Source organism: Enhydra lutris, unplaced genomic scaffold, assembly GCF_002288905.1.
Source record: "Enhydra lutris kenyoni isolate GAN:26980312 unplaced genomic scaffold, ASM228890v2 scaffoldscaffold10, whole genome shotgun sequence".
Lineage (NCBI taxonomy): Eukaryota > Metazoa > Chordata > Mammalia > Carnivora > Mustelidae > Enhydra > Enhydra lutris.
Window position 1 is genome coordinate 3,798,240 of NW_019154094.1, and position 22,584 is coordinate 3,820,823.

The window sequence follows — 22,584 nt, forward strand, 5'->3', positions numbered from 1 at the left end:
GGAGGCAGGCCCCTCTAACTCTGAGACCACCACCCCAGGGACATGGCAAATGTGTCAAGAACACAGGCTATGGGTGCTGTGCTGGATTTTGGGAGCAAAGGAGTTCAGGCAAGCCTTCGCAGAGGAGGAAGACCACGTTCCCTGGTCTAGGAAAGAACATTTCAACCAAGGCAACAGGGACAGGAATGGGGTTTCTGAGTTCCTGAGGGGCCCTGCATGGCAAAGGAGATGACAGACAGGTTGGGAGAGGCCTGATGGGAGAAGGGGCACCTGTACATGCAAGAGGGGGCTGGGCCATGTGAGGCGGTGGCATGGAGGTGAGGGAGACCAGGACAGTGGGACGACCAGCAGGAGGCCCAGGGAAACACTGAAGGATGGTGAGAGGCAAGAATGGGAGGTGGCCTGACTCTCCCAAGAGAACCCAAGTGCCCCATGTCCTTCAGAACTTGGCCCTGAGAAGCTCCCTGGCATCCTCCACAGCTGCTTGCTCCCCTCACCCACTCAACTTCAACATAGCTTCTCTCTGGCCTGGAGTACCAAGCCATTCCTGCCTCTGAGACTCTCCCAGCAAGGAAGAGAAGATGTGCCATCAGGCAGGTAGAGGCCGACTTCTACCCACGGCCCTGAAGCTGCAGGTCTGCCTCCATTATCATTGTGTGAAACTACCCTGCTCACTAAAGACCATCACTCACTAGTTTGCTGTCATCACCCCAGCTCCTTGGAACATGCTTGGCCTCACAGAATCATGTTCTAGAAACAGGAACTTCTGCTAAGAAATCTCTCCCAAAGGCCACCAGGCCATTTTAGGGCTACCAAACTCTCAAGGAAGACAGAGGCCCTTTCTTCAACAAACTGCTACAGAGAAGAGACCCAGGAAAAGCCACACCATTCAGAGACCTCAAGATGGGAGCTCAAAAGGAAATCACGACCTAGCCTCATTCATCCAGAGACACACAACTAACTAGTTGTCTAACTAAATGACCAGCAAATTGGAGCCAGTGGCATCTGTGTACATGTATGTGCATAAATATATGAATCATAGCCCAGAGGATTTACTTCTGCACACAGGTGCTTTCAAACTGTGCCAGTGTAAATCATCAGCATAAATGAGTATCTGTCCATGTAAGTCATGACAGTAACCTCAAGGAGAAAAACTGCAAGTCAAAAGATTAAAAAAAGGAAAGAAAAATTAATTAAAACAATACCCACTAAGGGTCCCTGGGGGGCTCAGTCAGTTAAGTGGCTGCCTTTGGCTCAGGTCACAGTCCTGGAGTCCTGGGATCAAGGACCACGTCCAGCTCCCTGCTCAGTGGAGAGCCTGCTTCTCCCTCTGCCTGCTGCTCCCCCTGCTTGTGCTCACTCACTCTTGCTCTATCTCAAATTAATAAATAAAATCTTTTAAAAAATAAATAAATAAAATAAAAATAAAATCCTATTTTTTATTATTTTTTTAAATTTTATTTATTCATTTGCCAGAGAGAGAGATCACAAGTAGGCAGAGAGGCAGGCAGAGAGAGAGGAGGAAGCGAGCTCTCCACTGAGCAGAGAGCCCGATGCGGGGCTCGATCCCAGGACCCTGAGATCATGACCTGAGCTGAAGGCAGAGGGTTAACCCACTGAGCCACCCAGGTGCCCCTAAAATCCTTTTTTAAAAAAAGATTTTATTTATTTATTTATTTGACAGAAAGGGAGACAGTGAGAGAGGGAACACACACAGCGGGGAGAGAGAGAGAAGCAGGCTTCCTGCCAAGCAGGGAGCCCAATGAGGGGCTCAATCCCAGGACCCTGGGATCACGACCCGAGCCAAAGGCAGACGCTCAAGGACTGAGCCACCCAGGTGTCCCATGAAAACAAAATCTTAAAAACAAAACAAAACAAAACAACTCTTAGCAGACCACGAATAGAAAGAACCCTGCTTAACCTGACAACAAGCATCTCCCCAGACTGCATGGCACACTCAGGACACACCGAGCACCCTTTAGAAGCACTGCTGCAAGTCACACACTGGCCAGGAGGCCTCTCCTCGGCTGTGTCCTCAAGTGCAGATGGAAAGGATGAGACCAGGAGCCTGGGAAGGCAAACGGGCAAGGTCAGGACAGGAGATGTGACCAAGTCAAAGGCTAAAGGATGTCCCCATATCACTGGAGTGGCGCAGGGACTCACTAACACCCTTCTCACCCTCCTGCCCCAAACTGGCCTCCAGGTTGTGTCTGTGCTGAACATTGGCATTCTAACTATCCGGCCACAGCAGGCAGGGTGGTGCTCACGTGACTCTATTAAGGGCCCTTTTATATTCTTGCGGTCCTGAGTTCTTTTTTTTTTAAAGATTTTATTTATTTATTTGACAGAGAGAGATCACAAGTAGACAGAGAGGCAGGCAGAGAGAGAGAGAGAGGGAAGCAGGCTCCCTGCCGAGCAGAGAGCCCGATGCGGGACTCGATCCCAGGACCCCAAGATCATGACCCGAGCCAAGGCAGCAGCTTAACCCACTGAGCCACCCAGGCGCCCCATGGTCCTGAGTTCTTAACTCGAAGGGAGGACGCTTTTGAACACAGCCTGTTGGCATTGAGATCTGCCTGCCATTACCCGTGAGGCAACGTCCCCAGGTCAGTCCAGCTAAGCAGCACTCTAGACAAATAAATGTCCCCAAACTCTCTTTCCTATAGGGCCTTACAGAGACTATTCCTTTAATAAACACTCATCTGAACTCATGGCTACTATGCACACTGGAGAGTCACCAAACAGAGGGAGTATAACATTATGCAAATTCCCATCATTTCTAATTAATCCTTAATTAAAATACATCACCATTGGGACACCTGGGTGGCTCAGTTGGTTAAGCGGCTGCCTTCGGCTCAGGTCATGATCCCAGGGTCCTGGGATCGAGTCCCGCGTCCGGCTCCTTGCTCCGCAGGGAGCCTGCTTCTCCCTCTACCACTCTGTCTGCCTGTGCTCACTCTCTCTCTCTCTCTCTCTCTCTGACAAATAAATAAATAATAAATAAATAAATAAATAAAAATACATCACAATTGAAGTACTGAAACCGCAACCAAATATGCAAATTATTTTCATCTCAATATACTCGGCATTTATTAAATTCTGCAGTTCTGTCATAAACTAGTGTATGAAGTTAAAATGATATGCTGTTTGTTTAGGTTTGTTTTGCTTGCATGTGGCAATACGGCAAAAGGAAAAGACAGCAAAATACTGCGATATAAAACACAGCCAGGTAAAAGGTCTAGAAAATTAGTCCATGCTCTCCTACGAGGCTTTGAGAATATTTAATAGCAATAGCTAAACAACACTTATGGATGATACATTAAACAATTTCATTTCTCATCCAAAGAAATGCTCCTAATTTAACTGGACCATGCCTTATGTGAGCCTTGGGGAAAGGCCTAGAAGCTTCCAAAGTTGGGCTATCGTCATCCAAGGTGTGACCTTAACTTTGCCAAATCCCACACAGGTGACCAGCCTGGCAATACGCACCTCAACCTGTCCTACCTAATTTTCCAGGCTGGAAATCAGGTTTTTAGACCAGTCAATGCCCCTAAGGACCCTAAAAGGAATTATCCCAGGAACTGATTTAAGCAAGTTCTAAGTGACAAGACCAAGGAGGATTTTGTGTCAAAAAAGACTGGTCACTCTCATGCCATCTCCAAGTTTACTGATACCTACAGTGAGCCAAGCCCCTCACAGGACTGGGCCGCACTGTGGGCATAACTGTGCTCTTGGGGGCTGGCGTTCCAGGTTGGGAATCAAAAAACAAACCAGAAACAAAAGCACAAGATCATTTTAGCCAATGGCCAAACTGTAAGGAAAAACCTGACCAGGGTAATAGACTTTCCAAGAATCTGTGTCCATACTAAGGCCTTGAAGCTCCTGGCTCATTCTTTTTTGGAGGTGCGCCCACAACTAAAACCCTTCAGGTTCTTGAGCTTTTTAAAAGATTTGTATTATTTTGAAGCAATCTCCACACCCAATGTGGGGCTCAAACCTACAACCCCAGGATCAAGATCATGAATTTGCAACTGCAACAGATCCGAATGGCTGATAAGGAAGGGAAACAAAGGTAAAAGTCCTGCTGAATTACCCTGGCCTGATGGCTCCTCACCAGGCCGATGAACAGTGGCCCGGAAATAACAAGATGTTCCCTTATATGATCCATTATTTACATTTACTCCTCTGAAAGGCAGCCATCTGTGCCCCTGTAGCACAGAGACGGTTCCTTGGCCTAAGAGCAAGGCTGGCCGACGCAGGTCTCCAGGACTTCTCACTTCTCAGGAGACAGTAAGCACAGAACCGACCAAACCAAGGTGGCACTTAAGACCGGCACAGGGGATAGTGACTGCGTGGAGAAGACAAAGCAGGTCCCTGAGTCAACTGCCCAAGACACCAGTAGCTTTTCAGTGCACTTCCTCTGCACACTAAGTCTAAGCTCCTTGCCCATCCACAATCCAAGATTCAATGTTTTTACAGAAGTTGGCACTCAAGTTCATTTGGAGGAAAAGCCTGACCCAACCAGCGTGTAAGAATGTTCCTGCTCTGGTGCTAAATGTCACCTTTGGAATGCAGGCTCTGCCTCAGAAGTCATCATCACAACAGGCCTAACATCCAAACAATTCTGAATTCTGTAACGCATCTAGCCCCAAGGGCTTCAGGAAGGAACTGGGCCAGTATTTGGTCCTCCCAGCTAAATCTGAAACTCTCCAAAGATGGTTTATGTTTTTCTCTTAGGATAGCTCTTCTAGACGCCGAGAAGAACGGCTGTCTCAAGGGAAGGATTCAGGAGGGAGGGTGCACTCCTCGGGGTGGGGGAGTTTCCTGGCCTTCAGAGAGCTCTGCAGGCACGGACCTCCAGACATCCCTGATGTGGAAGATACGCCAGCATCCTTCCACAGGCCAGGAGACGGTGGAAGGTAGTGAGGCAGTGTTTCCAGGTCTGTTTGCCAACCCAGGGTTTACACACAGGATGGCTTTCTTCTCAGGGTGACGTGAACAATAGCTTTGTGTTCTAAGTCAGGCCCCAGACATAATCTTCCTGAACCTCATACAATGAACAGGATGAAAAGGATTTCAGTTAATAGGTATTAGTCATCAGGAACAGTTCTTCATTCATCAAAAACCCAAGGTACATGGCACTGTGTGCCAGGGACCAGGACCGTCGTAGAACACAGCACATCCTGGCCCTGAGCTCACTGGAGGAGACAGATGGCAAAGGCCCAGAGCCCCTGTGGATGCAGTGAGAGTAGCGGGGACATGGATAGCACTTGGGGCTGGTGGGTGCGAGCTGGGAGGCATAGGAAGAGTTCCCTTTCTGAACCAGGATGGGGTGTGGAAGGGCAGCACACAGCCCAGCTGTAGCCTACTGGGGTGGGACCGGCTCTCTCCAGAGGTTCACCCTGCTTATTTATAAAACAAGAGGAAAATAAGAGGCTGCCAGCAGGGTGGGGCAATACTGCCAGGAAGCTCGGGACTGCCCGACTGCAAACCAGGCTCCAACAATGCCCACTGGGCTTCAAATGGTCTGCACAGGTTTTGCCTTTACCCTAAAGGCCTGTTGCAGACTTCAGCCAGAAGGGAATGTGAGGAATGTGGGTTAACTCAAGAAGCAGACACGCTCTGTCCCTGCACGAGGAGTCCCAGGAGACCTGTCACTCAGGATCACCAATAAGGGGGTGACCCACTCCTGCCAGTGTACAGGATCAGGACCCTGAATAGTTTTCCTTAGGCTAATACTGAGTCACTCCCATCACAAGACTGGGAGACACTGAAGCAGAACTGAGATCTTGTTTACTCTCCTGCCACTCACATGCTGGACACACAGCACACCCACAGCTGCACTTCCTACAGATGAGAAAAGACACTTGGCCGCAGTGAAGTTAACAACTCAGCCAGCCCATGTGGAGCCCAGTTCATGGCAATTGCAGATGGCCTGCAATTTTCACAGCTGAGCAGTGCTGGCCCATTCCTGTGGTACCACGCCCCAAAACACATTATGCAGCCCAACACTGGAGCCAGTTGGTAGAAAGGAAGCGTGAGGGAGAGGAAGAGAGAGAATCTTAAACAGGCTCCACGCCCTGCACAGAGCCCAACATGGGGCACCAGCTCACAACAGGGAGATCATGACCTGAGCCGAAATCAAGAGTAGGACGCTTAACCAACGGAGCCACCTGGGTGCCCCTTAAAAATTGTTTTTATTACTGCTTAATTCCATATTTGCATAGCTAAGTTATTGTCAGTTAAAGACCTCAGGGTCCCATACATCCAAGGAGCTACGATGACAGAGCCAACCACTGGGGGCAGCAGGGAGCCCCAGAAGGGCTGCTTTTACCCAAGGCCAGGTGAGGGCTGGGCAGGGGGACAGCACACCCTAGCAAGAGCTACTGACCCCAGCTGCTCTTTTATGAGGGTGACCGACATCATACAATTCAATAGTACTAAGGAGAATGTAATCACAGCCAGCGTCTCCAGGGCATGGACACATGCTGGTGTGGGCAGTTTCTTCCCGCCCACAGGACTCCCGGGTTTGCTGCTCACTCAGTCGAGTTCATACAGAACGCAGAAGGGATGGTGTGAGGCCCTGAGGGTAAACTTGTTGAAACCTGCAAAAAGCCCAGCCTTTGTGCTTCAACTTTCCAGAGGCCATAATATCTGCTCCCCATACTTTAAATACGAAACGGACAAGACAGGCCATTAGACACTCAGACACCTTTGAGAGGCACCTGAGTGAGAGCTCAGCAGGGGCTGTCACAGCCCTAAGGGTGCATCCATGGAGGAGGGTGAGCTGACTCTGGGTGTTGGAGCCCAAGAAAGGTGAGAAGGGCATCACATGGGAGCTGTCACAGCAGTGACCTGGTGGGGGATGGGAGTGGGGGCTGAGGGATGAAAAGGGGTTCATATTAGGGAGGAGGATCAGGTATACATGGGGGGCAAGGAACAACTGATTAGATAAGTAAAGGTACCAAGGATAACGGAAGCAGAAATCTAATTGTGAGGAAACATCAGATAAACCCAAATGGAGGATCCTGCCTGTGATCTTCCAGATGATCAAGGTCATGAAAGTCAAGGAAAAATGGGGCTTGTCACAGAGAGAAGACGACCAAGGGGACATGATAACTACGTGTAGGACAAGATTCTGGCCTGCACCATTTTCTATAAATTATTAGGACAACTGACAAAGCTTGAATAAGGTGAGGATTCTACAGTAATGGCATATCAATGTCACTTCCTGACAATGAGTGTTATCCTGGGGGGTGGAAACCCTGTTCGCTGGAAACACACACTCAGGTGTGCAGAGGTCATGGGCATTTTGGCAGCAACCTATTCCCGGACAGAGCAGGAAGAAAATGTATGTGCACTGTTCTTGGAATATTTCCGTAAATCTGTTGATCATTTCAAAATAGAAAGTTAAACATGCACAAGTAACCTATGAAAACAAATGCACAATAAAACCTTCTTGGTTACAAAGTGCACTTGAAAGTAAAAGAATCATGGGGCGCCTGGGTGGCTCAGTGGGTTAAGCTGCTGCCTTCGGCTCAGGTCATGATCCCAGGTCCTGGGTTCAAGCCCCGCATCGGGCTTTCTGCTCAGCAGGGAGCCTGCTTCCTCCATTCTCTGCCTGCCTCTCTGCCTGCTTGTGATTTCTCTCTGTCAAATAAATAAATAAAATCTTAAAAAAAAAAAAAAAGAAAGTAAAAGAATCAGAAATGAAATATGGCCCAGGCTGGCTTTTATGAGAAAGGAAAGCAGTGGTAAAGACAATAGATAAAATGCTGGCTGCTAGCTGGGCTGGGAACAATAACATGAAGATTGGCCATGAAGTATTTCTTTGAACTAATATAATACGGTTCCCCACAAATGTCAGTCCCACAAAAATGAGCGGGTCTCACCCAAAGTGTGAAGGTCACAGTTGATGAAGAAAGACTGAGGAACTGTCGCAGATCGGAGACTAAGGAGATAGAATGACTAAATGCAATGTGGGAGGCTGGACCAGAAAAAGGGCATTGGCGCAAAGACTGGGGAAATCCGAATAAAGCCCGTTGTTCAGTTCAAGAAGCACTGTACCAGGGTTAATGTCCTGGTTTTGATCATTGCACTGTGGTTCTGAAGGTGTTGACATGAGAGGAAGCTGGGAGAAGGGTACAGGAGAATGGGCTGTCCTATTTTTTTAACTTTTCTGCAAATCTAAAATTAATTCAAAATAAAGTTTTGTGTTTTTTTTTTTTTTTTAACAAAAGGATTTGCAGTGGCAGAAAGCCCTCCATGGGGATTACTTTGAATGCTTAAAACAAATAAAACAAAATCATTATTATTCTACATTTCAAATTCTATCATCTTTTCCAAAATGAATGCCACAGTACCTCTTAGGTCTTACTTAAGAACAAAGCAGCTGCTTGTTACTCACTGGCAACAGTATTTCTCCAGTTCCAAACTGCAAAATACAAGGATGTGATACACCAGAGAACAGGGCACGACCAGGCAGAAAGGCAGCATGTGAACCCTTGCTGCCGGAGAGAGATGTGACAGGCAAGACGGCCCACGACACAGGTCAGGCTGAGCCAGGACCAGAGGGGCGTGTTTGTCGAGGTCCTGGACCCACCAAAAATGTCTTCTCAATGGCCTACCTGTCTTTTCCTTGATCTCACAGAGCACACTGAAGAGAGCTGGCTTCATCCGATGGCAACTCAAAGAATGCTTTCTGAAAGAGACAGAAGAGCATGTTGAGAAAGAGAAGTCATCCTGTCCATGAGCATAAAGACCCTTCATAGGGACTCTGCCAGTTCTGTTGAAAGTCGGTCTTACGAAGTTACGGTACAAAAGCATTTCAGACGAATGCCATTTTGCAAAATTCAAATGGAGCAATATACAAATACTCAAACCACTTCCCTTTATAGGTAGGGTTTTAAACAATGCAAATTTAAATAATCCAAATAACTCATCAAAAGCTAGAAACTTTCAAGGTCTGATGACTTAAAAGCTGCACTATTGCCCTACATTAAAAGTTTGCACTATTGCCCTACATGCAGAGCAGATACCCCAGTCATCCTACCCCCATGTCATGAGATGTTAATTTAGTAAGTATTTACTGAACAGCCACTATGTGCCATATACCATTCTAGGGTCACAGACACAGACAGATGAGGTTCCCACCCATGTGACAGTTAAGACGGAGGGAGAGACACCAAACATGCACACAAACAACCATGAGCTGTGGCGGGTGCTTTGTGGCAACTAACGAGAGTGCTGGCTGGAGGGCTTACTGGAGTTTGCACATCTCTGATGTGACATCAAAGCCAAGATCAGAATGACAAGGAGAAGTCAGGCAGGAAAAGAGAGGCTGAAGACAATAATAATTTAGGTAGAGGAAACAGCCAGTATAAAGGCTGAGTGAAAACACTTGTTTTTTTAAGAGCCCAAGATGCTGCAGAGTAAGGGGTGAGGGAGGGAGCCATGAAGTGAAATTAGACAAGGGGGGCCCACCTCAAAGAGCCTTGTCAGTCAGGGGAATGACTCTGGCTTTTGTTTGCCTGTGATGGGAACTGTGATCGGCAGAAGACTGGCTCCCCAAGATATCCACGTGCTGAACCTCAGAATAAGTTACAAGGGAAAAAGGCCCCTGGAGGTGTGGTTAAAGTTAAGGGCCTTGAGATGGCGAGACGAGCCTGGATTACCCAGATGGGCCCAATCCAATCACACAAGTCCTTAAAAGTGTACAACTTCTTCCAGCTGCAGTCAGAGAGAGAGAGAGAGAGTGAGTAACATAGAGTCAGAGACATTCTGCTGCTGGCTCCAAAGATGGAGGAAGAAAGTACAAGCCAAGGAATGCAGGTGGTTTCAACAAGCTGAAAAAGGCAAGGAGATAGACTCTTCTGCTACTGCCTTCAGAAGGAAGGCAGTCCTTAGAACACCTTGATTTTAGCCCAGGGAGACCCATGTTGGACTTGTAACCTACAGAAATGGAAGGCGATATATAAATTTGTGTGTGTGTGTGTGTGTGTGTGTGTGTGTGTGTGTGTGTTTTAAGATTTTATTTATTTATTTGACAGACAGAGATCACAAGTAGGCAGTGAGGCAGGCAGATAGAGGAAGGGAAGCAGGCTCCCTGCTGATCAGAGAGCCTGATGCGGGGCTCGATCCCAGGACCCTGGGATCATGACCTGAGCTGAAGGCAGAGGCTTAACCCACTGAGCCACCCAGGCGCCCCAAATTTGTGTGTTTTAAGCCGCTAAGTTAGTGGTCCTTTGTTACAGTGGCAACAGAAAACCATTACAGGGAGCAATGGGGATTTTACATAGTTGTCGTCACATGGACTGATTTTTTTATTAGTGTCAATTTTTTGAGATGTAATTCACATACTATAAAGTTCACTCTTAAAAGTATACATACAATTCAGTGGCTATTAGTAAATTCACGATGTGCAACAATCACCATTATTTCTACAACACTCTCCTCACCCCCAGAAGAAACCCTGTTCCCGTAGGCAGTCATTCCCCCTTCTCCCCACTCCACCCACTGAGCAACCACTAATCTGTCTGTCTCTACAGTTTGTCTCTCCTGGACATTTCATACAAATGGAATCACACAGTATGGGGCCTTTTGGGACTGGCCCCTATCCCATAGCACCTTTTCATGGTTCTTCCAAGTTGTTGTCTACCAGTGCGTCATCCCATTTTAGGGCCATGTAATATTCCACAGTGTGGATATAATTTGTTTATCCATTTATCAATTGTGGACATTTAAGTTATTTCCACTTTGGGCTATTGTGAGTAATGCTACTATGAACATTCACGTGGAAGTATCTGTGTGAGCATGTGTCTAGGGAGAGTCATGGAGTCACATGGCAACTCTGTTGAACTTTTCAAGGAAATGCCAAACTTTTATAAAGTGGCTGCACAATATTCCATTCCCATCAGCAACTTCTGAGGGTTCCAATCTCTTCACATCCTCACCAACACTTGCCAATGTCCTTTTTATTATAGCCACACCAGGGGTGTGAGGTAGTAGCTCATTGTTGTTTTGATTTGCATTCCTCTAAAGACTAATGACACTAAACATTATTTCCTGTGTTTATTGGCCATTCTTCTTTGGGGAAATGTTTATTCAAATCCTGTGCTCATTTTTTAATGGGGTTATTGGTCTTTTTATATGGAGTTGTAAGAGTTCTTTATATATTCTGCATACCTGACTCTTATCAAATACATGATTTGCAAATCTCTTCTCCCATTATTTGAGTCCTCTTTTTACTTTCTTGATAGTGTCCTCTGAAGCACAGAAGTTTTCCATTTTATTTTTTTAAAGATTTTATTTATTTGACAGACAGAGATCTCAAGTAGGCAGAGAGGCAGGTAGAGAGAGAGGAGGAAGCAGGCTCCCCGCTGAGCAGAGAGCCTGATGGGGGGATCAATCCCAGGACCCTGGGATCATGACCTGAGCTGAAGGCAGAGACTTTAACCCACTGAGCCACCTGGGCACCCCAGCAGTTTTCCATTTTAATGAAATCCAGTTTATCTATTCTTTCTTTGTTGTTTGTACTTTAGGCATCATACCTAAGAAACTGTTGCTTAATTCAACATTAAGAAGATTTATGCCTGTGTTTTCTTCTTCTTTTTTTTTTCCTTAGAGGAAGCAGCAACTCTTTTTTTTTTTTTTCTCTTTTTTCAGATTTATTTATTTGCCAGAGAGAGAATGAGAGAGAGCACAAGCTGGGGTGGTGGCGGTGGGAGGGGGGTGCAGCAGACAGAGGGAGAAGAAAGCAGGCTCCCCACTGAGCAGGGAGCCGGACGTGGGACTTGATCCCAGGACTCTGGGATCATAACCTGAGCCGAAGGCAGTTGCTTAACTGACTGAGCCACCCAGGCATCCCCTTTGTCTTCTTCTAAGAGGGTTACAGGGTTAGCTCTTACACGGTATTTGATCCATTTGAGTTCATTTTTGTATATGGTGTTAAGTAAGGGTTCAAATTCATTCTTCTTCATGTGCAGATCCAGTTTTTCCAGACTATTCATTGAAGAGACTATTCCTTCCTCACTGAATAGTTTTGGCATCCCTGTAGAAAATCAATTGGCGGGTGCCTGGGTGGCTCAGTTGGTTAGGCGACTGCCTTCAGCTCAGGTCATGATCCTGGAGTCCAGGGATCGAGTCCCACATCGGGCTCCCAGGTCCACGGGGAGTCTGCTTCTCCCTCTGACCTTCTCCTCATTCATGCTCTCTCTCACTGTCTCTCTCTCAAGTAAATAAAATGTTTAAAAAAAAAAAAAAGAAAATCAATTGGCCATATACGTATGGGTTTATTTTTGCCTTTTCAACTCTATTCCGTTGATCTACTTGCTTATCTTTAAGTGAGTTGCATTTTTAAAAGATCACTGTGGCTGCTCTGAGACCAGAATGGAAGACAAGGGGTGGAACCAGGAACATAGTCTAGAGGCTACTGCAGCTAGAATAGTCCAGAAATGCTGCTAGCCTAGTTAGAGTTATGGTAATAAACATAAAAAGTAGATAGATCTTGGGGTGCCTGGCTGGCTCAGTCAGTGGAGCATGCGACTTGATTTCATCATCCTAAATTTGAGCCTTAAGTTGGGCATGAAGCCTATTTTTCAAAAATTAAAAAAGTAGATCTTTGACTTTGGTGATGGAATCAACAGGACCTTCTGATAAAGTGTCTGGGATTTTGGGGGAAAGAGGAGATTCAAGGATAACTACTAGCTTTAGGCCTGAGCAACTAGATGAAAGGAGATACCATTAACCACTATAGGGAAGAGTAGAAGGCACGTGGTTTAGGGAAGAAGGGTCTGGAAAGCAGAGATGTGCTTTGATCAGGTTACACTTGAGATACCCACCTATGAGCTATCCAAGAGAAGGTTCAGGTAGGTAGTTGGGCACATGGACAAGGACTGAAGGTTGGAGATAAGCAATATAAAGATAGGGAGTCCTGGGCATAGAGATGACACTTTAAGCCACAGGACTTGAGGACATCACTATAAGAGAGTGTAGATAGAGAGGGGTCCATATCCCAGACCAAGGCCCATGGACTTAGAGAAGTCAAGAAGAGAAGGGCCTACAGAGACTGCGACTGAACTACCAGTGAGGAGGACCCAAGAAAAAACAGTTTCAATGAGAGAAGAGCAATCTGTGAAAAATGCTTCTTGGAGGCAAAGCAAGAGAAGAACCCAGGAAAGACCTTGGACTTAGCAACATGAAGGTCACTGGTGACTCAGCAGCGGGAGGAGAAAGTTGGGAGAGAATAGGTGGGGGAGGGGACCTGGAAGTAGCAACCACAAACTCTGACTTTTTTTTTTTTTAAAGATTTTATTTATTTATTTGACAGAGAGAGATCACAAGTAGATGGAGAGGCAGGCAGAGAGAGAGAGAGAGGGAAGCAGGCTCCCCGCCGAGCAGAGAGCCCGATGCGGGACTCGATCCCAGGACCCCGAGATCATGACCTGAGCCGAAGGCAGTGGCCCAACCCACTGGGCCACCCAGGCGCCCAAACTCTGACATTTGATCATAAAGGAAAGTAAAGACATGCAGGAGGTGCTAATAGAAAAGGTGTGTATTAAGCATGTTTTTTATTTTCTGCTTTTTATTTATCATGCTGACCTCATGTTCACAAGAATTATTACTTCATCACTGCTAGTCAGTTGGAGCATTATGGACCTTCTTTCCTGCCTCACAGTCATGTTATTATGTCTTCCTTCCTTCCTTCCTTCCTTCCTTCCTTCCTTCCTTCCTTCCTCCTTCTTTCCCTGCTTTCTCCCTTTCTTTCCCTTAAGTATTCTCTATGCCCAGCAGCATGGAGCCCAATGCGGGGCTTGAACTCATAACCTTGAGACCAAGACCTGAGCTAAGATCAAGAGTTGGACATTTACCTGACAAAACCACCCAGGCAAGTGCAAGACTCTGATGGGTGGCTTGTCCTATCCTGGATTCCTTACTCCCTCCCCTCTTCCCTTTAAAGCATTTACTATGGCTGGCTTGGGCATGAGGAAGGCTTCAACTTATTGGTTTCAGAAACTCTAGGCCCACATCATACTTGGCATACTAGCTGAGCAAAGACTCACTGAACTTAACTGAAGAAAAGGTAAAAGTTAGGTATGACAAACTGGCAGAGATGGAAACGAAAAGTCTGAAGGCAGACCTCTGACATCTACAGACTTAAACTGGGGCAAATAGAGAAGTCAAAATCTGGGGAGAGAACTGCTAGATTCCAGCATCAAAGAAGAGAGCAGAAGCCAAGGGAACACAGAGCTCTGCTGGGAGCCCCTCTTCTTGGTCTCTCTTCTAGGGCCGAGGACACAGTGGGTACGCATCCACTCTAGGAATGAAGAAAAGTGTTAAGGGGTTTAATAGTATAGTATAGTATAGTATAATTAAGGGGTTTAATAGTAACAGAAGTATGAGGAGAGAGAAGTAAGATCAAAAAAGATAATGGCCAAAGGACACTAGATTTGGGCAAGAGGAAGTTATGCATGAGAAAAACTGCTTTAGAGAGAAGGAAGAACAAGAGACTTTAACCCACTGGGGGGCTCAATCTGAAAGTCTCAAGACATTTCTGAAGAAGAGGTGGTAGACAGTAGCTAATGACTATTGAGCTTTCTTCTGATCCAGGGTCAATACCCTAGAAAGCTTTGAATACTTTGAGAAGTACTTATACAAGGAACAGAAAAACCTTTATGCTCACTTCTTGTCTCACAAGGAATTCAAGGCCATGTTCCACTGGACAGCAGCTACGGCATGTAGTCACCCCATCTGAGTCCCCCTTTGAAGGCTGAGCCTCCACCCATGCCCAATGGAGCCATGTTGCATGCCTTCACGCTCGGTGCCTTCCCTGCAGACCTGCCTGCCCCAGCCTAGAATGCAGTGCCTTCTTTTTCTGCTGCATAAAGCTTTGCATTCAGATATGTGATCATCTCTTTGGGGCATGCTCGTGTCCCCCTGTCTGACTTCAGCTAGATTTTAGGGTCTTATCATCCGTACTCATCTTGCTGCCAGGTGGCCTCCCTTGATCTAATTCCTTATGTGGCTAATTCCTCATCACACTTTCTCTGGCCCCACGCCCCCAGCACCATACTCTTCCAATGTCCGACATTCCCGAAACTGTGAGCCTTCAGGAATCCCTGCTGTATCCCTGGGCCTGGCACAAAATGAAGTTTTACTGAGAAAATGAGATTAAATCCATGAGAATGAAATTTTTAAAAAAAATCTTCTTTAGCTTTAGCCCAGCTGTCCAATCAGCCATAGCACCTACAATCATCTTCTAGCTCCTGTGAGCTGGAGGTGATGTCATATTCTAGTGAACCCGTGGGAGCTCTGGGAAAATCAGGGAGGGCGGCATGTTAGCACCAGTGTTCTAGAGAAAACAGCCAAATCTCTATCCAACCACTTCCTATTTGTCTGACTTCAGGCAAGTTCTTACTTAGGCCTAGTTCTTTATCTAGAAACTCTGTGAGGAACCACCCACTTTCTATGGTTACTGGGAAGTTTACCTGAAGGAAATCATTGTTTTCACTATCATCAACCACTGTGTTCTGACAGAGGCACTCTGTAACTGTCACTAAAATGAATGAGGGGTACTTGCTCATTTGTGAAACTTTCTAAAACACTCTGCATGTTACTTTACTTAAAGAAACCACTTCAAAAGGGGTTTTGCTGTGCCCCTAGATTTAGGATAGTTTTAGGAAATTTAAAACGAACAAAATTCAAGTCTTAGGAAAAGTACTCCAAAGACAGCAAGAATTTCCTTTGGCACTAGACCAAGCCTAGCTAAGCCAAACCTAAGAGCAAAGCTAAAACCTACAAGCAGGTTAAGAACAGAGTGCTGGGGGCGCCTGGGCGGCTCAGTGGGTTAAAGCCTCTGCCTTCGGCTCAGGTCATGATCTCAGGGTCCTGGGATGGAGCCCTCTGCTCAGCAGGGAGCCTGCTTCCCTTCCTCTCTCTCTGCCTGCCTCTCTCCCTACTTGTGATCTCTGTCTGTCAAATAAATAAATAAAATCTTAAAAAAAAAAAAAAAAAAAAGAACAGAGTGCTGGCACTAAGTTGACCGGGATCTAATGAACCTCCTTAAGGATGACAAAAAGAAAAATTTCAACTCTGAAATTCGACTTCCCAGGTTCGGACGAGTAGACCCTATCTTGCTAACACTATCTAGCTTTGGGAAATTCCAAACCATAAATTCCTTCTCTGACTCCCCACATGCTTTGAACAGGCATGCTGAAAGCCAAATGCTCACGGACAGAACTGGAATACTAAATATGGGGACACAGACCTTGAGAAAAGGGGCACACCATTCAGTTGACAGTTTATGTCTTGCCACTTGCATAAATTCTAAGGTCAAAATTAAATCATCTCCTTTTAATAATTAGAATTTAGTCTATATTACAGGCAATGTCAGTCTGTAGAAATACTGGAGGAATTAAGAAAGTCATGCAAATTTCTACTAGTAGAAAATACCTAACGTCACATACGTAAAAATCCAATTAAAAAATTCAGGGGCGCCTGGGTGGCTCAGTGGCTTGGACCTCTGCCTTCGGCTCGGGTCATGATCTCGGGATCCTGGGATCAGGCCCCGTATCGGGCTCTCTGGTCAGCAGGGGGCCTGCTTCCCCCTCTCTCTCTGCCTGCCTCTCTGTCTACTTGTGATTTCTGTCTGCCAAATAAATAAATAAAATCTTTAAAAAAAAAGAGGGCTCCTGGGTGGCTCAGTGGGTTAAGCCTCTGCCTTCAGCTCAGGTCATGATCTCAGGGTCCTGGTATCAAGGCCCGCATTGGGCTCTCTGCTCAGCAGGGAGCCTGCTTCCCCCTCTCTCCGTTTCTGCCTGCCTCTATGCCTACTTGTGACCTCTCTCTGTCAAATAAATAAATAAAATCTTAAAAAAAAAAAGAAAGAAAAATAAATAAATTCAGAGAAATCTTTTCTCCCTAAGAAAAGCTATGAAGGGCCTTATTGTAGTACCTGTTATATTGCCTAAAAGCCAACTTCTAACATTATCTTTTTAGTTTCTTTTTTTTTTTTTAAGATTTTTAAAATTTATTATTTTGACAAAGAGAGAAAGCACAAGCAGGGGGAGTGGCAGGCAGAGGTAGGGGGAGAAGCAAGCTCCCTTGTAAGTGGCAAGCCCAATGTGGGGCTCGGTCCTGGGATTGTGACCTGAGACAAAGGCAGACACTTAACTGACCGAACCACCCAGGCACCCAGAAATTTTTTAGTTTCAAACGCACTATCCCATGTACCACATGACTTGCTCCTGAACAGATATGATAATGGCCATTCTCCATCATCCCTTTATTCACTATATATAAAGGGGTTTTTGTCCTAAAACCTACTCCCATTCCCCAGAAGTCATTTTCTATTGTACTCAAGTTCTACAAACACAAAGTTGGGCTATGATTTCATAGACTCTGTAAAGGAAATACAGAAACAACCCTGGAACTTCCAAAACCTGATTTTCTTAGATTGAAAATGTAAACAGACTCTGAAACAACAGGGTCTGATGGCCCCAAGGCAAGATTTTCATTAAGAGAAAAAAAATCAACTATTTCCTGAATCTTATTTGCTCATTTCTAATTTTCTTTCTATATTAAGTAGGCAAAACAATGCTAATATGTGACCCTTGTGATTAATTTAAAATCTATTATGTCTACAAATGTAACTTAGATTCCAAAATAACTTTCATTTGTCAGATTAACCAACTACTAGGTAAACTAATTTATGAAAATTGAAATAAATGGGATGCTATTATCTCCACTCTTGAGAACCCAACCTCTCCAAGTGTGGTTTGGGATCGGCAGCATTGGTACCCTTGGGAGCCTGTTAGAAACATGGGCTCTTGGGCCCCATAGGGACCTGTTACATCAGAACTTGCATTGCAGTAAGGTTCCCAGGGAAATTTGCGGCATATCCAGCCAGAGAGATGCTCTAAAGCACCACTGTCTGGTATTTTCTGCAATTATGGAATTGTTCTCTATCTGTGCTAATACAGTAGCCACTAGTCACATGTGGCTACTCAACTTTTGAAATGTAGCTAGTGCAACTGAGTAACTGAGTATTTAATTTTAATTCACTTTAATTAAAAAAAAAACATCCAGGGAGTGGCTACTACATTGAACAGTACAGCTCTCTAGTGGATCAGTGGATACCTGCAAGACTGGGCCACTACAGCCACATCTGCCAATCCAGCAACATGGAGCACAACTCACCTGTCGTTCCAATATGCAGAACGACTTGAAGAAAGACCAGTCCTCTTCAGCTGCTCTCCCAGAACATCAGGTATGGAGCATGGATCTCCAGATGATACTGTGATCATTCTGCTTCCTTTCTCAATCAGGTTTCCAAAATTTACCCCTCAGCTCTAGAGTTTTCATGCTGATTTCTTTGAAATCTTACTACTGGACAAAAAAAATGAGCCCCCAGCCTTTGATGAGAGGCAGCTTCCAGACTGGGGGAGGGGGCACCTGAGGTCTGAGGATCCTCAAGGGTACAGTACATGACTGCACTGTTGCGGGTGGGGAGTGAGGGTGGGCCCAGAGCTTACAACAGATTTTTATGACCCAAACACTGGTTAAGAACAGTGGGAGGAGGGAAGAACTTTGGAGCCTGAGAGTCTTGACAGAGGGCCCTCAACCCTAGCCTAATAACCCTCATAAACCCCTCATGAAGGTAATCAAAGAAGCAAAAGAAACAAACTACATAGAAAATGTAAAATGTTGTAAAATTTATTCTAAAAAAACAAGGCCATGCAAAATAATTCAGACAACCCTTGGCAAATGAGAGAAAATTTTCTGCCTTACTTGTCTCATACAAGATATGAATGAGCACATCATCAGTTCGAAATCAGAAAACGCAGAGTTGTACCTCCTCCCAGAAGAGCTTAGGGTATAGCTGAAGGTCAGAAGATCATTCAAGAAGACTGGTGATCCCTTACATAGAAAGTCTCCAGCTGACTTGGGCTGAATCTAAACTAAGGTGGCGTATTCCAAAGTCCTTTACAAGTCCACTGCGTAGCCCAAAGGAAAAACAATATACAGTTCACTATTCTAAGACTATTTAGCTATGACAAAATAATGCACAAGCACTTGGAGGTGTCTTCCAAATCATGTAGAAAGGTGTTAAGTAAGAATTCTGGTTTAAGGAGAGTAGATGTGCTTTCCCTCTTTAAACACACTTATGGTGACAAAACAGTTTGAAAGGTCCCACATGCGAGACGAAAAATTCTTTCTTGCTAGACAGTTGAACTAAACTGACTGCAGGGGCTATGAAGGATTCAGCAGGTGCACTGAGAGAGACGGCAGGGTCAGAAAGACTTGCAAAAGCCTCACTGAGTTGGTTGATCAGGACAGACACAATCTGCTTCCTCTCCCAGGCTGATAACCTACCAGGCTGCAGAGTTTACTATGAGGAAAGACCCACCCAAGCCATTTGCTCCCGAGTAGAGTTAAGTGATTCCCCTGAGGACTGAACACTGTTGGCTGGACTTGAGTGACTTTTACGGCCTTGAGTTCAGACTGTTGTCTGGACTTGGATGACTGTTGGGGCTATATCCAAAGAAGTGGGGGAGATCTGAAGCATCTAAGTCTCAAAATAAACGTCCCAGGGGTCTTTCTACTTCAGAAAGAAACCAGGGAACAGCTACTTAACAACCACATTGTCATGCATGTATAATGCCCCACTATTCAATTTCCTAGCCCAAAAGAAAAAAAAAAAAAAAAAGCTATCTTGAAGAATAGCAAGAAAGATGCGACTGACTGTACACCATTGTAAAGCCTATCTAGGGGAGGTGTGGATTGCTGTAAGAAAAAAAGTGCAGCCTTGGGGCTGTAATGGGGTGACAGATACTGGAGGAACACCACACCTGAGCAGAGCTCACTCCTTAAGCAGCTCCCTACCTAGAAGAGAAGGAACTCAAGGAGCTCCACAAACCAAAGCTCCTCCACCCAAAGTGCTGCCTCTGTGGTTCCTGGGTGTGAAGAGCACATCCCTCACCCCCCCAGCTCCTCCTAAACCTTATAGAATCTGCAGTGCCACAAATTTTACTATATGCTAGGTGCCAGGCATCATGCATGGTCCTGGGAATACAAAGGAAAATAGGACAAAGCCCCTGTTCTCAGACTAGTCTAGCAGACAGGGTATCACACAAGGGCACCCTCTCCTGGCCCATCTCTTTTTTTCTGCCAGTGCCAGGAATCCTCACTACTCAGCACACACCTGTTATGACAACTATTTATAAATTAGTCTCCCACACACTCCCACTTCTGTATGAGCCCTGAGAGGGCAGAGAACATCTTAGCCATCTTGGTTTCTCTAGCACCCAGCACAGTGCTCCAACAGGTAGAATGAACATAGTAAGGGAGCAGAGGATCACACTCTGAACTTTTCAGATAGAGGCTATGAAACTGCAGAGAGTGGACAATTCACAAGAAGCAAAGGAAAGTCTGAAGAACAAATGCATGCCAAATCCACTTTTTGTCTCCTCCTTCCTGTGGCTGCTGCTCACTTGGCTTTGGCATAACCCCGCCTCCCTAAAGGGCTCTAGTGGCTGTACTGTCCACACCACCAGACCCTGGTCCCATCCCCAAGGATCATCCTTCACCCCAAAGAGGCCCCATGCAACAAGGCCCCATCCTCCAAAAGGACTTCGGTCCTTGCCTATTTTCTAATAATTTGAGCAGGCACCAAACACAATGGATTGCCTTGTAAAGCAGATTCTACCATTCCTGGCTGGCTGACAAGTGGTGGGTGGAGGTAGGTAGGTAGGACAGGTCGTCTTTCTTTTTTTAAGATTTTTTTAAAAATTTATTTATTTGAGGGGCGCCTGGGTGGCTCAGTGGATTAGGCCGCTGCCTTCGGCTCAGGTCATGATCTCAGGGTCCTGGGATCGGGCCCCCGCATCGGGCTCTCTGCTTGTCAGGGAGCCTGCTTCCCCCTCTCTCTCTGCCTGACTCTCTGCCTACTCGTGATGTCTCTGTCAAATAAATAAATAAAATCTTTAAAAAAAAATTTATTTATTTGATACAGAGAGAGAGAGAGAGCACAAATGGGGGAACAGCAGGCAGAGAAAGAGGAAGAAGCAAGATGAATTCCCGCTGAGAAAGGACCCTAATGTGGGGTTCGATCCCAGGACCCTGGGATCGTGACCTGAGGCTACCACAGATACTTAACCAACTGAGCCACCCAGGCGCCCCAGGCCAGGTCATCTTAAAACTACTGTGATTCTTCCCACCACAATTGAAATAAAATCCAAACTCCTTCCTGAGACTTGTGGGCTCTGCACAGTCCTGGTTCCAACCTGTCTGCAAACTGAACTCAGGACTTTATGTCTCTGGCTCTGCTTTCTTCCAGGTCTTTCCCACCTCTGGGACTCTGAAAGTGCGGTGTTCTCTACATCTGACTTCCCACAGCATGCTATGCCTTTTCTTAGAGCTTTTCTCACAATGTGTTCTCAGTTTTTGCTACTTGCTTTCTCTCCCTCTATGAGCTTGAGAGCAGGGACTATGTCGGCACCCAGCTGGGTGTCCCCCGCACAGTAAGTGTCTAAAAAATATTTGCTGAGTTAACAAAAAGGCGGCCTTCCATCCAGCTCCCCCACCAACCTTTTTTCCTGATGGTTCCCGCACCAAGTCACCCCCATCTCCTCATTCCTGAGTCCCACTGCCCACAACTCTCTCCGTTATCTGCTCTCAGAACTCCCCACCTCAGAAGTCCCACTAATGCATCCATTTACCTGTCCGCCCTTCACTTACTCCCATCTCTCAGCCGTTACCCTCACCCCCCGCCCCCGCTCTCCTCTTACCCCTTACATTCCATAAACCACGAAACTGCCTTTCACCATAGACCTCCCCACCCACAAACTCCCCTTAAGCCCATTCCTCTCGCCCCAGGACGGGCCCTTACAACCCATCACCCGCCGCTTAGCCCCATAAACCCTTCAATCCGTCGCGTTTTAACCTCCTAAGTCCCCTAGGCTTCAGAACCCCGCCTTCAGTCCTCCCAGTGCCCCCACATCTCCCCTCCCCGCTCCCCGCCCAGAGATGCTCCCCGCCTCTCACCCCTCACCCTCCTCACCCCTCGGGCTCCCTCCCAGCCGACTTGGCCCTGGCCCCTGGGCCCGCCCCCTTCTCTGCCGCGACTTTGGGTGGCCCCCTGCCCCCGTCGAGCCCACGCAGCACCTGGCCTGCGCCTCCTCCAGGCTCTGGTCGGTGATGGCCATAATCTGCTGCAGGACCTCGCCTGTGTCGGGGCCCGGAGGGGGCCCGGGCGGCAGGCGGCGCGGGGCCGGCGGAGGCGGCGCGGGGCGCTGTGGGCGCGGCAGGGAGTCCATGGGCTGCGGGGCCGGGGAGGCGCTGAGGGAGATCCGCCTGGCCTGGAGCGCTCACAAGGGCGCCGCAGCCAACCACCGCCACCCGCGGGCTGCGCGCGCGCGCCCCGAGCCCCACCCCTCGCCGCCGCCTCCAGCCAACCGCCGCCAGCCAGGAGGCCGAGTTCCGCCTACGGACACGCCCCACCGTCTCCGCCAGCCAACTGCTGCCGCCTGGGCCGCCGCGCCCCGCCCACGGACACGCCCCCAACGGCCCCTTTCAACGGCCCAGGAC

The 22,584-nt window shown here is 46.9% G+C and overlaps 1 protein-coding gene across 1 annotated transcript in view; it reads right to left on the reverse strand.

Annotated features, from left to right (window-relative positions):
- LOC111144185 (PBX homeobox 4) overlaps positions 1-22,313 on the reverse strand; it is a 36,538-nt gene extending 14,225 nt beyond the window's left edge. Inside the window, exons 1-2 of the mRNA XM_022498379.1 lie at positions 22,162-22,313; positions 8,628-8,701 (exon numbers count right to left, since the gene is read on the reverse strand). Coding sequence (XP_022354087.1) covers positions 8,628-8,701; positions 22,162-22,313 — 226 coding nt within the window. The remainder of the gene's footprint in view (positions 1-8,627; positions 8,702-22,161) is intronic.
- Between the last annotated feature and the right edge of the window lie 271 nt (positions 22,314-22,584).